Source organism: Meles meles, chromosome X (assembly GCF_922984935.1).
Source record: "Meles meles chromosome X, mMelMel3.1 paternal haplotype, whole genome shotgun sequence".
NCBI lineage: Eukaryota > Metazoa > Chordata > Mammalia > Carnivora > Mustelidae > Meles > Meles meles.
Window position 1 is genome coordinate 98,397,681 of NC_060087.1, and position 24,582 is coordinate 98,422,262.

Here is a 24,582-nt window from a genome sequence, read left to right on the forward strand (position 1 = left end):
CTATTGTTTCTTAAAGTTTATTTATTTAAGTAATCTCAGCACCAACACGGGACTCAAACTCACAATCCAGAGATCAAGAGTTGGACGCTCTTCCAGCTGAGCCAGCCAGGTGCCCTGGGTGATCTATTTAATTTATTTAATTTTATTTATTTATTTGGGAGAGAGAGAAAAAGATTGGGAGGACAAGTGGAAGGAGGAGCAGAGGGAGAAGTAAACTCCCTGTGGAGCAGGGAGCCCAACAGGAACTTGATCCCAGGCCCCTGGTATCATGACCTGAGCAGAAGGCAGACGCTTAACCCCCTGAGCCACCCTGGCACACCTTGGGTGATCCATTTTAAACTGTTTGAGGAATGTTGTCTTTCCTCAATCCTCACGGCGTTGTTCTGACACAAATCTTACTTAGGTCAAGAATTCAGATTTGAGGGGCGCCTGGGCGGCTCCGTGGGTTAAAGCCTCTGCCTTCGCCTCAGATCATGATCCCAGGACACTGGGATCAAGCCCCGCATCCGGCTCTCTGCTCAGCGGTGACCCTGCTTCCTCCTCTCTCTCTGCCTGCTTCTCTGTGATCTCTGTCTGTCAAATAAATAATTCTTTTTTTTTTTTTTTTTTTAAAGATTTTATTTATTTATTTGACGGAGAGAGAGATCACAAGCAGGCAGAGAGGCAGGCAGAGAGAGAGGAGGAAGCAGGCTCCCTGTGGAGCAGAGAGCCTGATGCGGGGCTCGATCCCAGGACCCTGAGATCATGACCTGAGCCGAAGCAGCGGCTTAATCCACTGAGCCACCCAGGCGCCCCTGTCTGTCAAATAAATAAATAAAATCTTAAAAAAAAAAAAAAGAATTCAGATTTGAGGGGTACTGGGATTGAGTCCCACATCAGGATCCCTGCTCAGCAGGGAACCTGCTTCTCCTCCTGCCTTTTCTCCTGGCTTGTGCTCTTGCTTACTCTCTGTGCCTCAAATAAATAAATAAATAATCTTAAAAAAAAAAAAAGAATTAAAATTTGAGGGTCTTTGGGCCTGAACCAAATGGTTCTTGAGAGACTGGCTAGGTATTCTCCGGACAGAGTCGGTGGAGAATATCATTGTAGACAGTAATCAGGAATATAGCGCCATGTCTCTGTAAAGATGTCATATCCTGAGAACTAAGGGAAAGGACATGAAAATCTGGAAGGTTGATTATTATGTTAAAGATACCTTCCGGGGGCCCTTGGGTGGCTCAGTCAGTTAAGCGGCTGCCTTCATCTGGGGTCATGAACCCAGGGTCCTGGGATCGAGCCCTGCATCAGGCTCCCTGCTCAGTGGTCAACTTGCTTTTCCCTCTCGCTCTGTTGCTTCCCCCTTGTGCTCTCTCATTCTCTCTCAAATAAATAAAATCTTAAAAAAAAAAAAAAAGACACCTTCTTCATAACCTCATAGACTATGCTGAAAAGGTCTTTCCATACCTTACCTAGGTCCAAAAGCCATTTGTTTTCTTGTCTCTGTGGACGGGCTGAGCAGCAATTGGATTTCATCTCTAAATTGTAGCTGATAAGATCTTTGATTTCTACATGTATAATGTATATTCTTGGGCAATTTCATCATTATAATGCAACAAATCAAATGGTGGTCTCTGGAGTTATGAAGTCCAGGGGTTAAAATAATGTATAATTGAAACTTTAAAAAAAAATTGTTTCTTTCTTTTTTTTTTTAAGATTTTATTTATTCATTTGAGAGACAGACAGACAGAGAGAGCGCAAGCAGGGGGAGAGGTAGAGGGAGAGGAGAAGCAGGCTACCCATTGAGCAGGGAGCCAGATGATGGGGGGGCTCGATCCCAGTACTTGGAGATCATGACCTGAGCCAAAGGCAGACGCTGAACAACTGAGCCACCCAGGCACCCCTTCTTAATAGAATTTTAGAGCTGCACAGGCACTATATGGACTCTCTTGTCCCTAAAGTCAAATAAGGAACCATTTAGTAAAAGAATTAAAAGAATGTCATTGTTCAATTTATTGATAATTTCACTGAGTCACTGAGGCTATACCAGAGGTTTTTGTTTATTTGTTGTTGTTGTCTTTTTGTTTTTAGTCTCATGGTACATTTCTGTGTTGGGGATAGATGCCTTTTCCTAATATCATTTTTTTTTTAAGATTTTTATTTATCTATTTGACAGAGAGAGATAACAAGTAGGCAGAGAGGCAGAGAGAGAGGGGGAATCAGGCTCCCCACTGAGCAGAGAGCCCGATGCAGGGCTCGATCCCAGGACCCTGAGATCATGACCTGAGTTGAAGGCAGAGGCTTAACCCACTGAGCCACCCAGGCGCCCCCCTAATACCATTTTTCTTCCAATTATATTTTAATTTGAACATTTGTTAATTTAATATGAAGTATTTATGAAATCGCACTGGGTTTATTTCTAGAAAATCCGGCATAGGATGGACGTTCACGATTAAAAAACTAAAATGTCTTTCTTCTCTCCTTTTTGAATCGGAAGTACTTTCCAGATTAAAATTTCCTACTCGCTTGACTTTCATCACAGTTTGTATCTTAGATACTCATATTTGCATCTTGCAATAGTTTAGGCAGGTACTATGCCATACAAGCCTGTCCTGAGGTGATGCCACATTGGTGTTAAGTGTGAAGAGAAATGGAATAGTTAGTATTTGGGAAGAGGTGAGATAAAAGATCTGTATTATATAAAGCTTTTCTACTTGATTGGGAGCCATGCACAACTGCACTTCAGAATATGCCAAACACATTTGCTTTTAAAAATGTAATGTTAGGGGCGCCTGGGGGCCTCAGTGGGTTAAAGCCTCTGCCTTCGGCTCAGGTCATGATCCCAGGGTCCTGGGATCAAGCCCCGCATCGGGCTCTCTGCTCGGCAGGAAGCCTGCTTTCCTCCCCACCCCCCACCCCCCGTCTGCCTCTCTGCCTACTTGTGATCTCAGTCTGTCAAATAAATAAATAAAATCTTAAAAAAAAAAGATGTAATGTTATATTTAAATACGCCCAGCATTTACCTCTCCTTTGACTACCCTCCTTTTGTAGCTTAAGCAGCTTTCCAGCTTTTGCTAAAACAAGTTGCCTTTAAAATGTGGACTTAGTCTCTGAACATAGTCAAATGAAATTGAAATTACTGGATCACAGAAAAGAGGGCAGTTTCCTTTCAAATGGCTGTGCAGTGATAATATCAGTTCTCTATTTTTTTTTTAAGTTTTTATTTATTTAAGTAATCTCTATACCTGTCGTGAGGTTCAAGGTCACGATCATGAGATCAAGAGTCATGCATTCCTCTGACTGAGCCATCCAGAGGTCCCCTTTCTATTATTTAAAAAGCACTGGGGCACCTGGGTAGCTCAGTCGGCTAAACATCTGCCTTTGGCTCAGATCATGATCTCAGGGTCTTGGGATTGAGCCTCACATCAGGTTCTCGGCTGAGCAGGGAGTCTGCTTCTCCCTCTCCCTCTCTCTCTCCCTCTGTACTCTCTCTCTCTCTCAAGTAAATGAAATCTTTAAAAAAAATAAAAGCATTGATAAATTTCCTGATTTCAGATAGCACCTAGCATATTGCCAAGCACATAGAATGCTTAGTGCTTATTATTTGACAGATTGAGACGGCCCTGCTAGAGGTTGTATGGGGTTCTCCCCTCACCCTCATCCATAACTCTCACTACATGTGCCTTAGCTCCTATCCCTTACTGTACATTGAGATACTGACACCCGAGGCTTTTCTTTCTTTCCTTTTTTTTTTTTTTTAAAGATTTGTTTATTTATTTGAGAGAGAGAGAGAAAAAAACATATGAGTGGGGAGAGGGGCATGGGGAGAGGGAGAGAAATTTCAGCAGACTCCCTGCTGAGTGTGAAGCCCGACACCAGGCTGGATGCCTCCATCCTGGGCTCCATCCCAGGCTCCATCCCACAACCCTGAGATCATGACCTGAGCCAAAGCCGGGTGCTTAACTGACTGAGCCACCCAGGTGTCCTGATACTCAAAGCTTTTCATCATCTCCCTTGTCTGTCTAACCTCTCCCCCATAACTCTCCAGCACTAATCTTCCCTTCTAGCCAAGCTGATCTTCTCCCTGAACATACTGTATGAATTCCTGGCTCTAAGCCTTTTCTTGTGTTGTTTCTCTTTTCGAGTGCTGGGGTCTTTCCCCTCTTTCAGGTCCTATCCATCTTACCTGGCTCTGCCACAAAGATGTTCCCACTGTTCCAGTCCACAGTAGGCTGTCTTTTCTCTGCAGACTTGGAATATTCTGTCTCTGCGTTATTCAGTTGGTATTTAATCATATACAGGCGGTTCCCAGCTGGCAAAGTGTTGTGCTCCAGTATCACATTTGTATGCCAGTTGTTGGATGCAGAAAGAATTTCCCTGGAGAAATAATATTATAAAGGGTGAGTGGGATTCTAGGGCCGTGCACAGAAGTCTATTCAGGGCTATTTGGGTTGCAAAAACTGTTTATAATAGTATGTTATGCAATAATGTATTTCAGGGTCAAACTGAGAATTCTAGGAATACCACTCCCTTACTATAGTTCTAAGAGCATCTCTCTCTCTTTTTTTTTAAAGATTTTATTTATTTACTTGAGAGAGAGAGTGAGAGAGAGAGAGCATGAGAGGGGAGAGGGTCAGAGGGAGAAGCAGACTCCCTGCTGAGGGAATCCAATGTGGGACTCGATCCCGGGACCCCAGAATCATGACCTGAACTGAAGGCAGTTGCTTAGCCAGCTGAGCCACCCAGGTGCCCCCAAGAACATCTCTTAATGGGTTCTTCTTCCTTCCAAAGAGAGCCTCATTTCCTTGGTGGCTTGAGGAGTTATCTTTGGTAAATGGTGGTTCAGGGAAAATAGTGTGAGCTCTGGGGAAGAGCTTTGTGCTTGCAAGTGGATGAGTAGAAGAGGGTGACTGTGTGGAGACCCCTCCCGTTGCATCTGAGGTGAATGGGGAGAGGACTTCTTGTTTCTCTTTTACATTTCCCCCTGGTGCCACCTTAGGATAAACTTTGATCTCTACATGCTTAGACTATTGTCATCCCTCTGCCTACCCCAAAATAATTAGTTTTCTTTTCTTTCTTTTTTTTTTTTTTACAGATTTTTATTTATTAATTTGAGAGAAAGAGTGAGGGAGAGAGAGCACATGAGCAAGGGTTAGGAACAGAGGGAGAAGCAGGCTCCCAGCTGAGCAAGGAGCCAGAACCCGGGGATCATGACCTGAGCCAAAAGCAGATGTTTAACTGACTGAGCCACCAGACATGCCCAGTTTTCCTTTTTGTAATCGGACTTTATTCTATAATTTACTACTGATCATAAATGGCTATTTCCCAAACCATCAGTTTCATAATCTCATTTATATGCTCTTTGAAGTTTCTTCATTTGCTCACAGGGTTGCTGGCAGTTTGGACTCAACATCAGACTTGAGGACTTTTAAAAAACAAATACTTGAGTCCCATTCCAGTACTACTGAGTCATAATCTTGCATTGGGACTCTGTATTTTAAAATAAATCTCTCCAGGTGATTCTGATGCACAGTGAGGATACAGAACTAACTGAACTATAGGATAGAGAAAATGTTGAAAAATCTTAGCATTGGGGTGCATGGATGGCTCAGTCAGTTGGGCTTCTGCCTCAGGCTCAGGTCATAATCCCAGGGTCCTGGGATCAAATCCCATATGGGGATCCTTGCTTGGTGCAGAGCCTGCTTCTTCCTCTCCCTCTGCCTGCCCATTCCCCTGCTTGTGTTCTCTCTCTTGTCAAAAAATAAATAAAATCTTAAAAAAATAAGAAAAGAAAAATCTTAGAATGACTTTATTTTTTTTAACTGTAATCTTTTTGTTTATTTATTTTATTTATTTATTTATTTAAAGATTTCATTTATACATTTGACAGAGATCAGAAGTAGGCAGAGAGGCAGGCAGAGAGAGAGGGGGAAGCAGGCTCCCTGCTGAGCAGAGAGCCTGATGTGGGGCTCGATCCCAGGACCCTGAGATCATGACCTGAGCCGAAGGCAGAGGCTTAACCCACTGAGCCAACCAGGCGCCCCTGTTTATTTATTTTTTAAATTAACATATAATGTATTATTAGCCCCAGGGGTACAGGTCTGTGAATTGTCAGACTTACACACTTCACAGCACTCACCATAGCACATACCCTCCTCAATGTCCATAACCCAGCCACCCTCTCCATACTCCCCTCCCCCTGGCAACTCCCAGTTTGTTTTGTGAGATTAAGATTCTCTTATGGTTTGTCTCCCTCCTGATCCCATCTTGTTTTATTTTTCTCCTTCCTTACCCCCAAATCCCTCACTTTGCCTCTCAAATTCCTCATATCAGGGAGATCATATGATAATTGTCTTTCTCTGATTGACTTATTTTGCTCAGCATAATACCCTTTAGTTCCATCCACGTCATTGCAAAAGGCAAGATTTCATTTCTTTTGATGGCTGCATAGTATTCCATTGTATATCTATACCACATCTTCTCTATCCATTCATCTGTTGAATGACATCTAGGTTTTTTCCATAGTTTGGCTATTGTGGACATTGCTGCTATAAACATTCAGGTGCACGTGCCCCTTCGAATCACTATATTTGTATCTTTATGGTAAATACCCAGTAGTGCCATTGCTGGGTCATAGGGTAGCTCTATTTTCAACTTTCTGAGGAACCTCCATGCAGTTTTCCAAAGTGGTTGCACCAGCTTGCATTCCCACCGAGAGTGTAGGAGGTTTCCCCTTTCTCTGCATTCTCACCAGCATCTGTCCTTTCCTGATTGGTTAATCATGACCTGAGCTGAAGGCAGAGGCTTAATCCACTGAGCCACCCAGGCACCCCTGTTGGGAGATTTTTGATGACTGTTTCAATCTCCTTACTCGTTATGAGTCTGTTTAGGTTTTCTATTTTTTCTGGTTCTGTTTTGGTAGTTTATATGTCTCAAGGAATGCATCCATTTCTTCTAGATTGTCAAATTTGCTTGCATATAGTTGCTCATAATATGTTCTTATAATTGTTTGTATTTCTTTGTGTTTGTTGTAATCTCTCCTCTTTCATTCATGATTTTATTTATTTGGGTCCTTTCTCTTTTCCTTTTGAGAAGTCTGGCAGGGGTTTATCAATCTTATTAATTCTTTCAAAGAACGAGCTCCTAGTTTCGTTGATGTGTTCTACTGTTTTCTTGGTTTCTATTTCATTGATTTCTGCTCTGATCTTTATTATTTCTCGTCTCCTCCTGGGTTTAGGCTTTCTTTGCTGTTCTTTCTCTAGCTCCTTTAAGTGTAGGGTTAGGTTGTATATTTGAGACCTTTCTTATTTCTTGAGAAAGGCTTGTATTGCTATATATTTTCCTCTCAGGACTGTTTTTGCTGTGTCCCACAGATTTTGAACAGTTGTGTTTTCATTATCATTTGTTTACATGAATTTTTTCAATTCTTTAATTTCCTGATTTACCCATTCATTCTTTAGCCTCTGTGTATTTGGGTTCTTTCCGGCTTTCCTCTTGCGATTGAGTTCTAGCTTCAGAGCATTGTGCTCTGAAAATATGCAGGGAATGATCCCAATCTTTTGGTACTGGTTGACACCTGATTTGTGACCCAGGATGTGATCTATTCTGGAGAATGTTCCATGTGCACTAGAGAAGAATGTGTATTCTGTTGCTGAAGGATGGAACGTTCTGAATATATGTGATGTCCTTCTGGTCCAGTGTGTCATTTAAGGCCTCTATTTCTTTGCTGATCTTTTGCTTGGATGATCTGTCCATTTCAGTGAGGGGGAGTGTTAAAGTCCCCTACTATTATTGTATTATTGTGGATGTGTTTCTTTGATTTTATTATTAATTGGTTTATAGTTGGTTGCTCCCATGTTAGGGGCATAGATATTTAAAATTGTTAGATCTTCTTGTTGGACAGACCGTTTGAATATGATATAGTGTCCTTCATCATCTCTTATTATTGTCTTTGGCTTAAAATCTAATTTATCTGATATGAAGATTGCTACCCCAGCTTTCTTTTGATGTCCATTAGCATGGTAAATGGGTTTCCACCCCCTTACTTTATATCTGGAGGTGTCTTTGGGTCTAAAATGAGTTTCTTGTAGACAGCATATTAATGGGTCTTTTTTAATTTTTATTTTATTTATTTTATTTTATTTATTATCCATTCTGATACCCTGTGTCTTTTGATTGGGGCATTTAGCCCATTTACATTCAGGGTAACTATTGAAAGATATGAATTTAGTGCCATTGTATTGCCTGTAAGCTGATTGTTACTGTATATTGTCTCTGTTCCTTTCTGGTCTACTACTTTTAGGCTCCCTCTTTGCTTAAAGGACCCCTTTCAATATTTCCTCTAGGGCCGGTTTGGTGTTTACAAATTCTTTTAGTTTTTGTTTGTCCTGGAAGCTTTTTATCTTTCCTTCTATTTTCAATGATAGCCTAGCTGGATATAGTATTCTTGGCTGCATGTTTTTCTCATTTTGTGCTCTGAATGTATCATGCCAGTTCTTTCTGGCCTGCCAGATCTCTGTGGATAAGTCTGCTGCCAATCTAATATTTTTACCATTGTATGTTATAGACTTCTTGTCCCAGGCTGCTTTCAGGATTTTCTCCTTGTCACTAAGACTTGTAAGTTTCACTCTTAGATGAGGGGGTGTGGACCTATTTTTTTTTATTTTAAGGGGTTCTCTGTACCTCCTGGATTTTGATGCTTGTTCCCTTTGCCATATTAGGAAAATTCTCTACAATAATTCGCTCCAATACACCTTCTGCCCCTCTCTCTCTTTCTTATTCTTCTGGAATCCCAATTATTTATTTATTTATTTTTAAAGATTTTATTTATTTATTTGACAGACAGAGATCTGAAGTAGGCAGAGAGGCAGGCAGAGAGAGAGGAGGAAGCAGGCTCCCTGCTGAGCAGAAAGCCCGATGTGGGGCTCCATCCCAGGACCCTGGGATCATGACCTGAGCTGAAGGCAGAGGCTTTTGACCCACTGAGCCACCCAGGCACCCCTGGAATCCCAAGTATTCTAATATTGTTTCATCTTATGGTATCACTTATCTCTTGAATTCTTCCCTTTTGGTCTAGTAGTTGTTCGTCTCTCTTTTGCTCAGCTTCTTTATTCTCTGCCATTTGGTCTTCTATATCATTAATTCTCTCTTCTGCCTCATTTATCCTAGCAGTAAGAGCCTCCATTTTGAGTTGCACCTCATTAATAACTTTTTTGATTTCAGCTTGGTTAGATTTTAGTTTTTTTATTTCTCCAGAAAGGGCTTTTATTTCTCCAGACAGGGTTTCTCTAATATCTTCCATGCCTTTTTCAAGCCCAGCTAGCACCTTGAGAATTGTCATTCTGAACTCTCGATCTGACATATTACCAATATCCATATTGATTAGGTCCCTGGCCTTCGGTACTGCCTCTTGTTCTTTTTTTTGCGGTGAGTTTTTCTGCTTTGTTATTTTATCCAGATAAGAATATATGAATGAGAGAATAAAATACTAAAAGGGTGGCAAAGACCCCAGAAAAATGTACGCTAACCAAATCAGAAGAGACCCCAAGTTGGGGGGAGAAGAAAAGCGGTAAAAAGAAATTTAAAAAGAATTTTTTTAATTAAAAGATATATATATATTAGACTGGTAAATAGAACAGAGCCACCCACTTGATTTTGGGTGTATTTTGGTCTTTTAGAAGAAACTACCTCCCAAAATTTTTTAAAGAAGGAGAAACATATATGTATACAAAAATAAAGGTAAATACGATGAAGGGATGGATTATGACTGTAAGGATGAAAATTAAAAAAAAATTCTAAAAAAACGAATTGGTAGATAAGTTGGTTGGAAAAAGAAAGAAAAAGTGGAGAGAATTTGCTCAGGCTGGAGAATAGAACAAAGCCCTGTGCTAGATTTAGGGTATACTTTGATCTATTAGAAGAAATTGTATCCCAAAAATTTTTTAGAAGAAAAAACCCTATATGTATACAAAAAATAAAGTTAGATACAATGAGGGATAAAATATGACTATAATAATGAAGGTTTAAATAGATTTTTTTAAGAAAGATATTGTTAAGATAAACTAGTTAAAAATGTTAAAAGAGGAAAGAGGAAAAGTTAAAAAAATTAGAAAAGAAAAAAATAAAGTTAAAAAAATTTAATTAACTTTGCAAGACTAAAGAATCATGGGGAGAAAGCCATGAATTCCATGCTTTGCTTTCCCCTCCTCTGGAATTCTGCTGTTCTCCTTGATTAGTGAGCTTGGTCTTGGCTGGATGTTCTTGCTGATCTTCTGGGGGAGGGGCCTGTTGTAGTGATTCTCAGATGTCTTTGCCTGAGGTGGAATTGTGCCACTCTTGCCAGGGTTGAGCTAAATAATCTGCTCAGGTTCGCTCCCAGGAGCTTTTGTTCCCTGAACACTTTCCGTAAAGCTCTGGAGGATGGGAATGAAAATGGTGGCCTCTCAATCTCCCTCCTGGAGGAGAAGAGAGCTCGGGGTCCCACTCCTCAGTGTGCCCTCGGAGAACAGCGCTTGAAACTCCCGTCTCCCTGGTCTCTGGCCGAGCTCTGAGCTCACCCGGCCTATGACCAAGCATTTCTGTCTCGGGCACACAGTTCCGTTTGGAGTCTCCAAACCCAGCAGATTCCTGCCTCCAGAGAAGGAAGGTGAGTCTCCCTGAATCTGCCACTTGTGGGGTCCCTGCTCAAAGAGCAGTGGCCTCACTGTGCCACAGATTACAGTTCAGGGTATCCCCGAGCTGAGAGCTCACTCTTTGGCTCCATCTCTGTAGCCGGCTTCTCCACTCTGATACTTGCGAGCTCTGCAGCCCCGATCCTTCTGTGACCCCACTGGACCTGAGACCATATTGTCCCGTGAGGACTTCACCCCCACTTAGACTCCAGAGTGATGTCCCTCAGTGGAGCAGACTTTTAAAATTTCTAATTTTGTGCTCCATTGCTCCACTGCTTACTAGCCGGCCCCTCCCCTGTGGTCTATCTTTCTGTCACTTTGGATTCACTTCTTCGCACGTCTTACCTTTCAGAAAATGGTTGATTTTCTGTTTCTAGAATTGCTGCTCTTCTCTTCGATCGCTTGTTGGCTTTGTAAGTGTTCTGAATGGTTTGATAACGATCTAGCTAACTCCTGCGGCCTGATGTCATCTCAGTCTGCTACTCTTCCACCATCTTGACTCCTCTCCCTCTTAGCATGACTTTAAAAACCCTTTGTGTTGAGCAGATCTCTGTTCTAATCCCAGTTCTGCCATTAGCTAACCTTGGGTGCATTGTTTCCCCTCTCTGGGCCGCAATTTTCTCATTTATAAAATAAGGGATAATTGCTTTTCTGCTCAGTTGTTTCCATTGCAGATTCAGGGTGATTCTGGACTTCTTTTTACCTTTATATTTTAGTGAATGTGGTATTTTAGTTGTATATCAGGAAAGCTGATTTAGGAGGCAGTTTTTTGGGGTTTTTTTTTTGGGATGCAGTTTATTTTATTTTATTCTTTTTAAAATATTTATTTATTTTGAAAGAGAGAGAGAACACGCACGCACAAGCAGGGGGAGGGCTAGAGGAAGAAGCAAACTCCTTGCTGAGCAGGGAGCCTGATGTGGGACTGGATCTCCAGTCCCTGGGATCACGACCTGAGGAGAAGGCAGACGCTTAACCGACTGAGTCACCCAGGCACCCTAGGGGGCAGTTTAAATGAAACATACATGTGGGTGATTATTTTCAAATCTAAAACATACTGATGATGTCCTTTTCAGCTTTTAAACAGTTTCATTTACGTGTGTTATAGATCGTCAGAACAAATTCCTGCTATGTCCTGTCTGTGTTTCCTGCATTCTACTTTGGTGTGCCTGTCTTCCCTTGCACGAGTGAGCCCTTTGACATGAAGTTTAATTGTGGGAAAATATAACAAAAATGGAAAAATATCAAAGCCAAAGTTGAATTTCCTATTAGTTAAGTGAATTAAAAAAAAAAAGATTTTATTTATTTGACACAGAGACAGAGAAATCACAAGTAGGCAGAGAGGGAGGGGAAGCAGGCTCCCTGCTGAGCAGAGAGCCCTATGTAGGGCCTGATCCCAGGACCCTGAGATCATGACCTGAGCTGAAGGCAGAGGCTTAAGCCACTGAGCCACCCAGGTACCCCTAGTTAAGTGAATTTTATATAGCAGCTATGGGTTTGGTCATTGAACCAGAACCCGTATTACAGCACTGCTGATATTTTAAAGATTTGTTTATTTTGGGGAGTGGGCGAAGAGAGAGAACATGCGAATGAGAGAAAGGGCAGAGGGAGAGAATCTTTAATCAGACTGCCCACTGAGAGTGGAGCCCAAAGGACGTGGGGCTTAATCTCAGAACCCATGAGATCATGACCTGAACTGAAACCAAGAGTGAGATCCTTAGCCCACTGAGCCACCCAGGTGCCCCAGGGCTGCTGATATTTAAAAAAAAAGCCAGTACTATCACTTATGAAGCTGAATTGGTGAAAGCAGTGACTATTTTTATGAAAATGTAAATGTCAGTACCATCACAAAAGACTTAAGGTCATAAATAACCTTGGAGTAAGGCTAAATAGGTGAGAAAATGATGTATTTTTCACCCAGAGAGTCTCCTGTTTGTAGATTTGGATGGATATCATAGTTTATTTCTACCTTCTCTCTTCTAGAATAATTACTCTAAGTCAAAATATCTTGATGCTGTTGGCCAAGTAACAGATATGAAACCTATACCTATTTGTTGAATGTGAACAATGACAGTTAATCTCTGCAAAGCCTGTTTGGAAATGGCATTTCTTATTAAAAAAAAAAAAATCTTGCCTGAAATGTACAACATTTTGCTTCCTATTGTACTCCCACTATTCACTAATTTTTCCCCCGGTCATTTGTTCATTCATAGTACTAGGGAGTTATATGATATTTGCGTTGGGTCAGATTGCGATGGGAAAATGCTTCCATGTACTAATATATTCAAAAGGAAAGGATTCAAAACATCCTGTGGCATTAATGTGGCACTGTCAGAGTGACACTAAGACTGAAGTCTTTATAATGTTATCTATAAGCACAAAGTAAACTGAGATGGATTTGCTTATGGGGGAGGAGGAGCCTTGGTGTTTCTAGAGCCATGTTATATATATTTCCCTCATGAATTAAAAAGGCTTATGTGAATTGCAGGGTGATTGGTTGGAAAGATCAATGGACTTTAGTCCTATTGTGCAAATGTGGCCACTGCCCAGATCTGAAGTCTCACCATAGCTATCCCATGGCACTCTATGGTTCCCAACAAGCCTGAGAAAGGTTGTATACCAATCTGAGACTGAACAAATCAAGGGGACAGGGCAAAGCGAGTGCTCAAATAACTGTGTTAGAAGTAGCCTTATACTACCTGAGTGCTAAACTTGATGTGTAATTAATTGGAAACAGAATTGAAAGGAGAATGCTATTTTAATAAGAATATTAATTCAAATGGAGGTTACTAGCCTAGGTGCTGCTCTCCTCATTCTTGGGGTAGCCAAGGGTTTTTTTTTGTTTGTTTGTTTTGTTTTTAAGATTTTATTTATTTGAGAGAGAGAGAATGTATAAGCAGAGGGGAGGGGCAAAGGGAGGGAGAAGCAGACTCCCTGCTGAGCAAGGAGCCGGAAACCAATTCCAACTCCAACTCCAACTCCAACTCCAACTCAGTGCTCTATCCCAGGACCCTGGGATCATGACCTGAGCTGATATCAGACACTTAACTGATTGACTCAGACCATGATCCTGGGGTCCTGGGATCAAGTCCCAAGTCAGGCTCCCTGCTCCGTAGGGGGGGCCTGCTTCTTCTTCTCCCTCTGCCTGCTGCTCTCCCTGCTTGTACTCTGCCTCTCTCTTTCTCTCTGTGTCAAATAAATAAATAAATAAAATCTTCAAAAAGAAAAAAAATAAAAAGTCATGTAAGTCTATTTCATTCTTTAAAAAGTGAGGATAATCTCTGCTGCCTTTTAAGGGTGGGGGTGCACTACCTCAGATCCGTGAGACCCTTGATAAACATCTGTTCATTCATTGTCTCATTTATTGAGTGTCACACGTATGCCAGGTACTGTGCCAAGAGATTTTATATGAAAACGTTTTATAAATTTTAAAGTACTATCCAACTTAAAGATGTTATTATGAACCCACATGGTTTATCCATTCAGCCGTCCCTGCAACAAGGTACTGGGTTGATGTTTCTCAACTGTAGCTGTAGTCCTGCATGAGCCCAAGACATTTTCCAAATTATTTAATCCTCATGGGATTCTAAGACAGAGCTTGCCTTATTTTGGGTGACTCAGAAGTCAGGAAAATGAAGTCACTGAAAATTGTCCGTGAGGACCACAGGACGGACTGGTCCTGGAGCACTTCCTCATGGCTTCATGGCCTTGTGAAACCATTGACTCAGGGAGGATCTTGCTCTTCACGTTCTCCTTTCTGAGGTTTTGCTCTCCTATTTAGGAAGTCACCCATCTCACCCACAAGTCTGGTTGGCCATCATTTCAGGGCTGACGAGGAGGAGGGGTTGGAGGTTAAAAATCCTTTGCTGTCCCAGCACCCAGCAGCACCTGGGCTAGTGACCCTCCCTTTAAACATGATATTCTTATTAAAATAGCATTTTCCTTTCAATTCTTTTTCAAATTCATTATACAAAATAACATCCTGAAAGATGTTCTGATTATACTGTAATCAGAACTCTCTTATGATGTAATGAGGAAGAACACTGTATAGAGATTTGCACAGATTTTAAACATCAAATACAGGGGAAGGAATAGAGGGGAAAAATAAGAAGGTAACAGAATGCAGAAGGAATACAAGGAACAGAATGTTAAAGGCTGTGTCTTTGCAAGATGTTATAACCATTGGCTGCCAACAGGCAGAAAGAACAAAGACTTAAAATGAGCTGGTCAAGAAATGGTACTCAACTGATTGTTGAGATTTACCCTGACTTTTACGTTTGAAGATGCCAGCCATTTCAAGATTTTTGGAGAACCTGAGGCAGGACTAGTAATAAACAAAATAATGAAGGAATTAGTTAATCTCTGGTGTAGAACCGTATCCTCTTTTATACCCTCCCCAGCTCCCCCTCTCTCTTCTAGTATTTCTAGCTCTTTCCAAATACCTAGCTTGTGCTTATCTCGAAGGGTCCCTTGACCTAAGTAAGCTTTCATCCATTGATAGAACATTAAGCTTTCATCCATTGATAGAACATCCCACCGTTAAATCTTCCCATCCCAGATGTTAGGAGAGGTGTTTTAAAGTAGGTTGTACATGTCTCTCATCCTTCAGATCATGCCATGTAAGTGTTCTCTGCATGAGTACATAAAAACATGCCTGACTACAAAGTCAAGTCCGATTGCTTCCTGCTACTACACTAATCTTACTTCCTTGCCTCTTTGTTATCTCCTCTGAGTGTCCATCACGACTGCTTCATCATCACAACTTTCTTGCAGCTCACAAAAATAAATTCAACTAACTGTCTAGCACTTACGTTTCATCAGGAATGACACAATTGCTCTATGTTTCTCTGAAATTACAACATTTAGTAAAATCATCTATTTAAATGACTTCCCCTTTAGGCTACTTTACTCTGAAAGTATTTTATTTATTTATTTATTTAATTTTTGCGAGGGAGAGGGAGAGAGCATGCACATGCAAGAGCATGAGCAGGGAGAGGAGCAGAGGGAGAGGGAAAAGCAGACTCCCTGCTGAGCAGGGAGCCCCATTTTGGACTTGATCCCAAGACCCCAGAATCATGACCTGAGCTGAAGGCAGACACTTAACCGACCAAGCCACCAGATGCCCTGAAAGTATTTTATTTTTTCAGGAATGAAGTTTCTATAAATCTGTTTAACAGGAATCTTTCTCCTTATTGCTCTGGGGATCTAACCCTAAACTGTCTGCATTGTTTGGTCTTTGTTATGGTTTTACAAGTTAATTATTATTACACTGTTATCATTTTTCAAGGCTACCAATTTTTACAATGTTCTGAAATATGATGAGGTAGAATATAGATTATTCACTTGAGACACGCTGTAACTTGGCTTTTTCTATTGTCTTTGTTTTTCATGTGTTTCCTAATACAGATGACATTATAATCCTTAAAAAGTTAGAAAGTAAAAACACTGAATCAAAGAAGAATGGGACACAGAACCGTAGAAAAAAGAAACCAATTTCAAGACAGCGAGCAAATGCTCGTAGGCATCGCAGGCAAAGAGGTAAAGTATACTAAAAATCAAACGGCGCAAAGAATCTGAAATATTTGTTAATAACTAGGTAAGCAAATTTGCAAACTTGGAATGTATTCAAAAGTTGCATTATGTTGCTAGTTTTATTTTTCTTGGAAATGTAGGCATATAAGGTCGGTAAGTATTTATGCCATGACAAATGAAAACAATTTTTAAAATTTATATGTGTTTCTTCCATAAGGGAGAGCAGGATGAGAATGACAAATGTTTTATACCTGTTCACAAGCCTGCCTGGTTAGTCCAGTTCCATCCTTAGAAGGCAAAACAGGAGGTGTAAGAGCATGGTTAATAATCTGGGCACCATGGCCTCCACGTTTTGAAAAAAACAAATACTGTACGGCAGAGTACAGAGCACGAAGAAAGCTTTTTTGTATTTCTAATCCGATGGGTCACTGCAGTCTGCATATTTTAACAACACTGTGCTGCAGACTGCCGTTGTAGAGAAGTCTTCCCAACAATTAAGGCTCTCCATGGTTTAGTCAGCTGGCTGGAATCATCTTGACAGTGTGCATTCTACTCCAAGTCCCTGCCAGTTGCGCCTTCCCTGCCCCCCGCCCCAGCTTCATTATAGTCCTTGTTTGAATCCTTCAGTGGCTTAGCGGGTTCTGAGAAAAGGAGGGATAGTAGTTACTATAGGAACAAAGCTGCCAGGAATGGTGAGGTGGCCTATTCTCATGTTTCTTTTTTTAAAATTTATTTTAGAGAGATAGCATGCAGTCGGGGAGGAGTGGAGGGAGAGGGACAAGCAGAGTCTGCTCTGAGCACATAGCCAGTGTGGGGCTTGAGCCCACACCCGGAGATCATGACCTGAGCCGAAACCAAGAGTCAGATGCTTAACCGGCTGAGCCACCCATGCGCCCCACCCCATTCTCATGTTTCTAACTAAACATAAATTTGATCTTTGTGGGCCTTTTGGAGATCCATCTTCTTTATTTCTTAAACTACCTTTACACCCGAATCAAAGCAGACAACTGAGGCAAATATTCACATGATTAATACAAAGTAGACAGTTTTTCTCCATCTCTTTTCTTTCTAGTAGATAAAAGATATGCCCCAACTTTGTTGGCATATGAAAACAAATTTGAGGTATGGTATACAAAGAAGACTACTATACTAAGTTATGCGAATAGAAACAGTATGGCAAAGACTTCCCTGGAATTTGGTGAGACTCTCAGATGATATCAGACTAATGAAATGTCAAGTTTGCAAAACCAGTGAATAGCCTTAAAGCAGTGAGATCACAGATAATACTTCTGAGAGATATGTTGAATTTACTGACATATTCTGAAAATACAGAAAATAATTATTTTTCAAAGGATACTCAAGATTCAGAAAGAACATTGAGGGAGGAATTGATACAAAACCGTACCAAGAACCTTCTGGATTCAAGCCTGGACAAAGCCCTTTAAACAAGCAGCCTGTAAATAAGCAGGTAAATAAACACTGAGAATTAACCAATATAAAAGGTCCTAAATTTAATATAATTCTTAATATTAAGTAATGATTATTTTAAATTTCATTGAGAGCAGAGGTTGTTTCTTAGTATTCCCTCCTGGTGCCTTGAACAGTTCTGAGAACTGTTTAGTTTATAAAAATAGGTGCAATGAAGTTCTAAAAAACATTGCCCATAGAAATGGCTTTGACAAAATATTTTATCTGTTTTGAAAAATTGTGATTCTTTGCAGGAGAAGTGCAATGAAAATTCTAAGTCCCAAGCAGAGAGGAGTGGAAGCCAGTCAGAAGGGAACCAGAATCAACTGGAAGGATCTCAAGGCCAATCATCAGAAAATCGACATCATTCAGAGAGATCTTGTGGCCAGTCAGAGAGTTCTTGTGGCCGGTCAGAGAGTTCTCAGGGCCAGTCAGAAAGATCTCATGGCCAGTCGGAAAGATCTCATGGCCAATCAGAGAGTTCTCGTGGCCAGTCAGAGAGATCTCGTGGTCTGTCAGAGAGTTCTTGTGGCCAGTTGGAGAGATCTCCAGGCCAATCTGAGAGATCTCGTGGCCAGTCAGAGAGATCTCCAGACCAATCAGAGAGATCTCATGGCCAGGCTGAGAGTTCTCGTAGCCAGTCCGAGAGTTCTCATAGCCAGTCCGAGAGTTCTCGTAGCCAGTCCAAGAGTTCTTGTAGCCAGTCCAAGAGTTCTCATAGCCAGTCCAAGAATTCTTGTAGCCAGTCCAAGAGTTCTCATAGCCAGTCTGAGAGTTTTCGTGGCCAGTCTGAGAGATCTCGTGGCCAGTCTGAGAGATCTCATGGCCAGTCCAAGAGATCCCAGGGCCAATCAGAGAGATCTCGTGGCCAGTCAGAGAGATCTCGTGGCCAGTCAGAGAGATCTCGTGGCCAACCAGTGAGATCTTGTGACCAACTAGAAAGGTCTCGAGGCCAACCAGAGAGATCTCATGGCCAATTAGAGAGAGCTCGTGGCCAGTCAGAGAGAGCTCATGCCCAAACAGAAAGATCTCGTGGCTACACAGAAAGATCTCGTGGCTACACAGAAAGGTCTCGTGGCTACACAGAAAGATCTCGTGGCTACACAGAAAGATCTCGTGGCTACACAGAAAGATCTCGTGGCTACACAGAAAGATCTCGTGGCTATAGAGAGAGATCACGGGGCTACCAAGAGAGATCTCGTGGCTATAGAGAGAGATCTCATGGTTACACAGAGAGATCTCGTGGCCACACAGAAAGATTTCATAGCCAATTAGAGAGATCTCATGGCCACACAGAAAGATCTCATGGTCACTCAGAAAGATTTCATGTCCCATCAGGGAGATCTCATGTCCTATCAGGGAGATCTCATGTCCTCTCAGGGAGATCTCATGTCTCATCAGAGAGCTCTCATGCCCCATCAGGGAGATCTCATGTCCCATCAGGGAGATCTCATATCCTATCAGGAAGATCTTATGGCCAATCAGGGGGATATCGAAGACATTCACCAACAGAAAGAGTCAAAACATCACCCAAAACTGAGTCTGATTTCGACAGGTAAAAACATAAAAAATACTTAATCATTAGTACAATGTGTTGAGTAATGTGGAAATGTAAGGGCTTGCTTCTTTTATAGATCTATATTTTAGTGACTAAATAGGTTTTTGTAACAGATGTTGTATTGAGACTGAGATATTAATAGAATGGAGGTAACATATACATGGCGTCAATTATCTTTCAACTTGCTGACTACCTCTCCTATCATCCAGTTTTCCAGTGGGCCCTCATTAACTTGTTACATCTAGGTTGGCTTTCCCTGGCGGAGCCCCATTTACTCAGCCTTTCCTACTGAGCCTTCCCCACAATAAAAATATATTGACTCAGTGTCCCATTCCCTTTGAAACTTCCAGCTTGGGGGCGCCTGGGTGGCTCAGTGGGTTAAGCCTCTGCCTTTCGCTCAGGTCATGATCCCAGCATCCTGGGATCGAGCCCCGCATCAGGCTCTCTGCTTGGCGGGGAGCCTGCTTCCTCCTCTCTCTCTCTCTTTCTGCCTGCCTCTCTCCCTACTTGTGATCTCTGTCTGTCAAAGAAATAAATAAAATCTTTAAAAAAAAAAAAGAAACTTCCAGCTTGTTAGGCTAGCTAATCTAACAACAAACTGTGCTAGATTCGATAGTACATCATCTCTGATAATGAATTTCTGTGCTTCTTTCCTCTGTCTCCTTCCTAAAGAGTATTCTGAGTTCTCAGCACACAAATGATTGTTGTATCTTTCGGCAGCTGAACTTTTCTGTTTTCTTCCAATCAGACCCTAGGAGAGCATGTTATTCTATGCATAGATGCAACACTAACCTTCTGAATATATTTTGAATATATTGTGTATATTTACTGTTACCGTATAAAACTGTTAGGTTAGGTCTGTCTGCCCTAGGTGGGGCCCATGGTGGGGAAAGTAATTTAATAGTATTGCAAATTTGTTGAGTTTTAAAAACCACAAGACATCTTTATTATGATTAACTAGGTAATTGAGTAAAAGTTTATTTTTAGTGTGAAGTCCTCAGTAATTGCTTTCAGTTTGCATTGCCTATAAACTTCTAGTCAAGTATTTTAGAACATATTAACAACTGCATGCAATTACTAGTTTTAGCTAAAAAACTAATTTTCCAAAATGTATGTGTGGGTTATTGTGTATATAGACAATGTCTGATGTAGGCACCACTTTAATGCCAAAGGCCCCATCCTACTTATGTTAATAGTATACAAATAATTTGCTATAAAAAATTAAAATTTAACCCTGATGACACGTAGTTAATATTCCTGCATTTCTCAGGGATTTTCATGTTTTACTTCATTTTATACAGTAATTTTTGTTTGTCAAATGGCATAATACTTCCCCTGAGGTCCAATGCCATATTTCTGCCATTTTACATTTTAAAATGCACTGAACAATTCTGTTCATTTTTTTTCTCCTTTATCTTCTATTATTATAAGTTTTTTTGTAGTCTCAGCACAAATAAATAGTACTTGATCAGTTAAGGTTGAAGTTATCAAATGCTGAACTATTATAGAACAGTAGAAGAATGCATAAAGTACAGAAAATTCATATACTTTTATAATTGATCCCTTAGAGATGAATTCTTCTACTTCGTAATTTTGCATTCTCATACTATACATAAGTTGACCAATTAGGTGTAATAATACTCTTCAGATCTGAAGTTGGCTTCTCCACCAGGTAGAAAATGAAGATTTCAGTGATTTCATGTCCTCACACCAAATCTTCCTCTCAGGCCAGCTTCACCAGGAGCTAAAGACAAACCAGAAGTTCTCCGTACATTTCTGCCTTAAACAAGCCACCAATGTAGCCACCCAGTGTGGTCTAAATAAAAGTAGTTGTGCAAATATCTGGTATAAAGAATGATAGCATATTCAGAATATTATTTATTCATGGAGATTTACAATAACTTTTTTCAGTTTTGAAATACCAGTATGATTCTCAAAAACTCCAAACAGAGTTTATTGTAAACAAGGTGTGGATTTGGATGTTTCACACCTCCAAATACTGGATTTCAGCTTTTGCTCCTTTTTCCTGATGCAGTAATGATATCCAGAGACAGATGCCTGCTGTGGCCAGGAAAGTGGTGTGTAAATAGAGAAGCAAAGCAGAACAAAAACTGTCTTTTGTACTCTCCACTAAATAATTTACATGAAATGAATGGCAAAATGCACATATCTTTACATTAGTTGGGCTGTCCCCCAGACCAAAGCTTTTCTAAACATAGATAGCAGCTTCAGAGGAAATGAGGTACTTAGTTTTGGAGTGCTTGCCATTTACACTCCAATTATAGAGTGACAACTGACATCTTATTACCACACCAGCATTCCAAGTAATTCTTGCAACAGATTCAAACCTAAGTACAACTGACAAATCAATTTTGGGTCTAAAATCTCTAATTTACTATGTATTGCTCTAAAAACAGAAGTCTTTTCAGACCGATTGATTTCCTTATCTGTATTCCCAAAATCTTCACTACCCCCTAGCTCTGTTTGTTACCCAGTTGTTAGTATTTTTCTTATTTCTTGAAAGAAGATGCCAGTGAGAATCTGATCTATGTTTTTTTAATGAAAGGTTCCTAATGGAGTATAAGTAGCATGGGTGAGTGGAAACAACATAAGAATATGAAGACATGACTTTGTGTCCCAACTCTGTCACTAAATATATCAAGCAAATTACTTCCTCTTTCTGGATCTCAGTCTCCTATTATGTGAAAGGAGAAATTTGGACTATGTGACAGGATCTATGGCAATTGGCAACATCTTAAGAGTTCATGAGTTTCATCTTTTTATTATTTTATTTTATTTTTATTTTTTAAAGATTTTATTTATTTATTTGACAGAGAGAGATCACAAGTAGGCAGAGATGCAGGCAGAGAGAGAGAGATGGGGGAAGCATGTTCCGCACTGAGCAAAGAGCCCGATGCGGGGCTTGATCCCAGGACCCCGGGATCATGACCGGAGCCGAAGGCAGAGGCTTTAACCCACTGAGCCAACCAGGCGCCACTCATCTTTTTATTTTAAAAAATTGTAATAAACAACATGAAGTTTACCATCTTAGTCACTTTCAAGCATACATTTGAGTGACTTTAAGTATAGTCACAATGTTGTGAAACAAATCTGTGCAGCTTCTTCATTTCACAAAATGGAAACTCTGTACCCATTAAATAATAACTTCCCATTTTCCCTCTACCCCTAACCCATGGTAACTACCATTTTCCTTGCTGTTTCTGTGACTTTGCTTTAGATACCTCCTGTGAGTGGAATCATGTAGTATTTATTTTTTGTGACTGGCTTATTTTACCTAGCATGATATTCTCAAGGTTCATCCGTGTGGTAGCATGTGACAGGATTTACTTCCTTTTAAAGGCTGAAAGATATTCCATTGTGTGTATATACCACACTTTATTTATCCATCAATGGACATTGGGGTTGCTTCTACCTCTTCAAATAAACTCTCTGCCCCCATCCCCTTTTGGGATTCTCGTAATGCGTATATCGGCCCTCTTGATAATGTACCATAAATCCCTTGGGCTCTTTTCATTTTTCTTCATTTGTTTCTGTTTTCGCGCCTCCAAATCAATGATTTCCAATGACCTGTCTTCCAGTTTGCTGGTTCTTTTTTCTGCTGAATCCAATCTCCTGCGGAAACCCTCTAATGAATTTTTCATTTTGGTTATTATATTTTTCAGATCCAGAGTTTGTTCGGTTATTTTTTATAGTCTCTGTTTCCTGGCTGATGTTCTTATTTTGTTCATGCACCATTTTCCTGATTTCCTTTAGTCATGTACCTGTGTTCTCTTTTAGCTCATTGAGCATTTTTATGACCATTATTTTAAATTCTTTGTCAGGTAGTTCATAGATCTGCATTGCTTCAAGGCTGATTTCTGCTGTCTTATTTTGGTCCTTTAGTTGGACCAGGTTTCTGTTTCTTTGTATGTCTTATGCTTTTGGCTGAGATTTGGGCTTTTTTGTGTGTGCGTGTGATTTTTTTTTTGTTTGTTTGTTTATTTGAGAGAGAGAGAGCACAAGCACAGGGAGACAAGGGCAGAGGGAGAGGGAGAAACAGACTCCCTTCTGAGCAGGGAGACGGATGCAGGGCTAGATTCCAGGACTCTGGGATCATGACCTGAGCTAAAGGCAGGCAGACGCTTCACCGACTGAGCCCCCCAGGCACCCCAAGGAATTTGGGCATTTGAAACAATAAATACCTTCCCTAGTTTTTTAATACTGGCTTCATGCAGAGGAAGACCACCAATCTACTGTCTGGGGGCTCTAGCACCTTTCAGACCTTTTACAGTCTTGTGCCGCTTGGCATCTGCCTACAGAACTGCTGCTCTACTGTGCTGTTTGCCTCTGTTTTCAGTAGCTTCCAAACTCTGGCACCGGTCCCACGAATGTTCTGAATCTGGTGAGACAAAAACCAGTCCCTCAGGCAGCCCCCAGAGAAACCAGAACATTGCAGACATGGTCCACTTCTAGTTTCCATCCCGCACAGGGGGAGGGACACAAATGGGCACATTAAATGTTGCGAATATTCCTACCCCATTCCTTGGAATCCCTTCTTGGTTTTATAATGGCCTGGGTGCTGTAGCTTCTCAGCTGGTCTCTAGAGTTCTCATAGAGGCATTCTAGTCAATATATAGCTTTTAATTCAGTGTTATCTCTCAGGCAAGGAGGGCCTATAGCTTCCTAGTCTGCTGTTGTCTTAGTCGGCTTGGGCTGCCATGATAAAATACCTCAGACTGGGCGATTTAAATGACAGGAATCTATTTCTTCCAGTTCTGGAGGCTGGAAGTCTGGCATCAGGGCACTAGCATGGCTGGAGTCTGGTGAGGGCTTTCTTCCTGTCTTGTATCCAGCCACCTCTCTCTGTGGTCTAACGTGATAGAGAGCAAACTGATCTCTTCCTCTTCTTATAAGGACACTAATCCCATCATGGGGCCCTGGCCTCATGACCTCATCTAATCTTAATTACTTACCAAACTGCTTCCGTTCCACATAACATCACATTGGGGGTTAGGGTTTCAATTCAGGAATCTTGAAGAAACAAAGCATTGAGTCTATAAGTATCATCTTGCTGACATCACTCCTGAAGAAAATTTAAACAAAAATAGTCACCCAAATGCCTGGTTAACTTCTAATCTTTGTTATGCATGTGGTAAGTAATAATTCACACCTAAGCTGAAAAATCACTTATCAAAACACTCTTTTGTATTTTAATTAAATCTAGTATTGTCTTAGATCAGATGTTGAAATATGTATAATAAAATAATATTGCTCGAAAACATACATTTCACATAACTTCTTTGAAAATAAAAGTTTGCCTTTTAAATTATCAACATTTATGATTTGTATCAGGCTTTTAGTAATGAAAAGAAGGAATGAATA

The 24,582-nt window shown here is 40.8% G+C and overlaps 1 protein-coding gene across 1 annotated transcript in view; it reads left to right on the forward strand.

Moving 5' to 3' along the window:
• The first annotated feature begins 15,234 nt into the window (after positions 1-15,234).
• LUZP4 (leucine zipper protein 4) overlaps positions 15,235-24,582 on the forward strand; it is a 36,872-nt gene continuing 27,524 nt past the window's right edge. Inside the window, exons 1-6 of the mRNA XM_045994811.1 lie at positions 15,235-15,262; positions 16,050-16,181; positions 17,528-17,643; positions 17,897-18,152; positions 18,195-18,311; positions 18,397-18,559. Of these exons, the coding sequence (XP_045850767.1) occupies positions 15,235-15,262; positions 16,050-16,181; positions 17,528-17,643; positions 17,897-18,152; positions 18,195-18,311; positions 18,397-18,559 (812 nt within the window). The remainder of the gene's footprint in view (positions 15,263-16,049; positions 16,182-17,527; positions 17,644-17,896; positions 18,153-18,194; positions 18,312-18,396; positions 18,560-24,582) is intronic.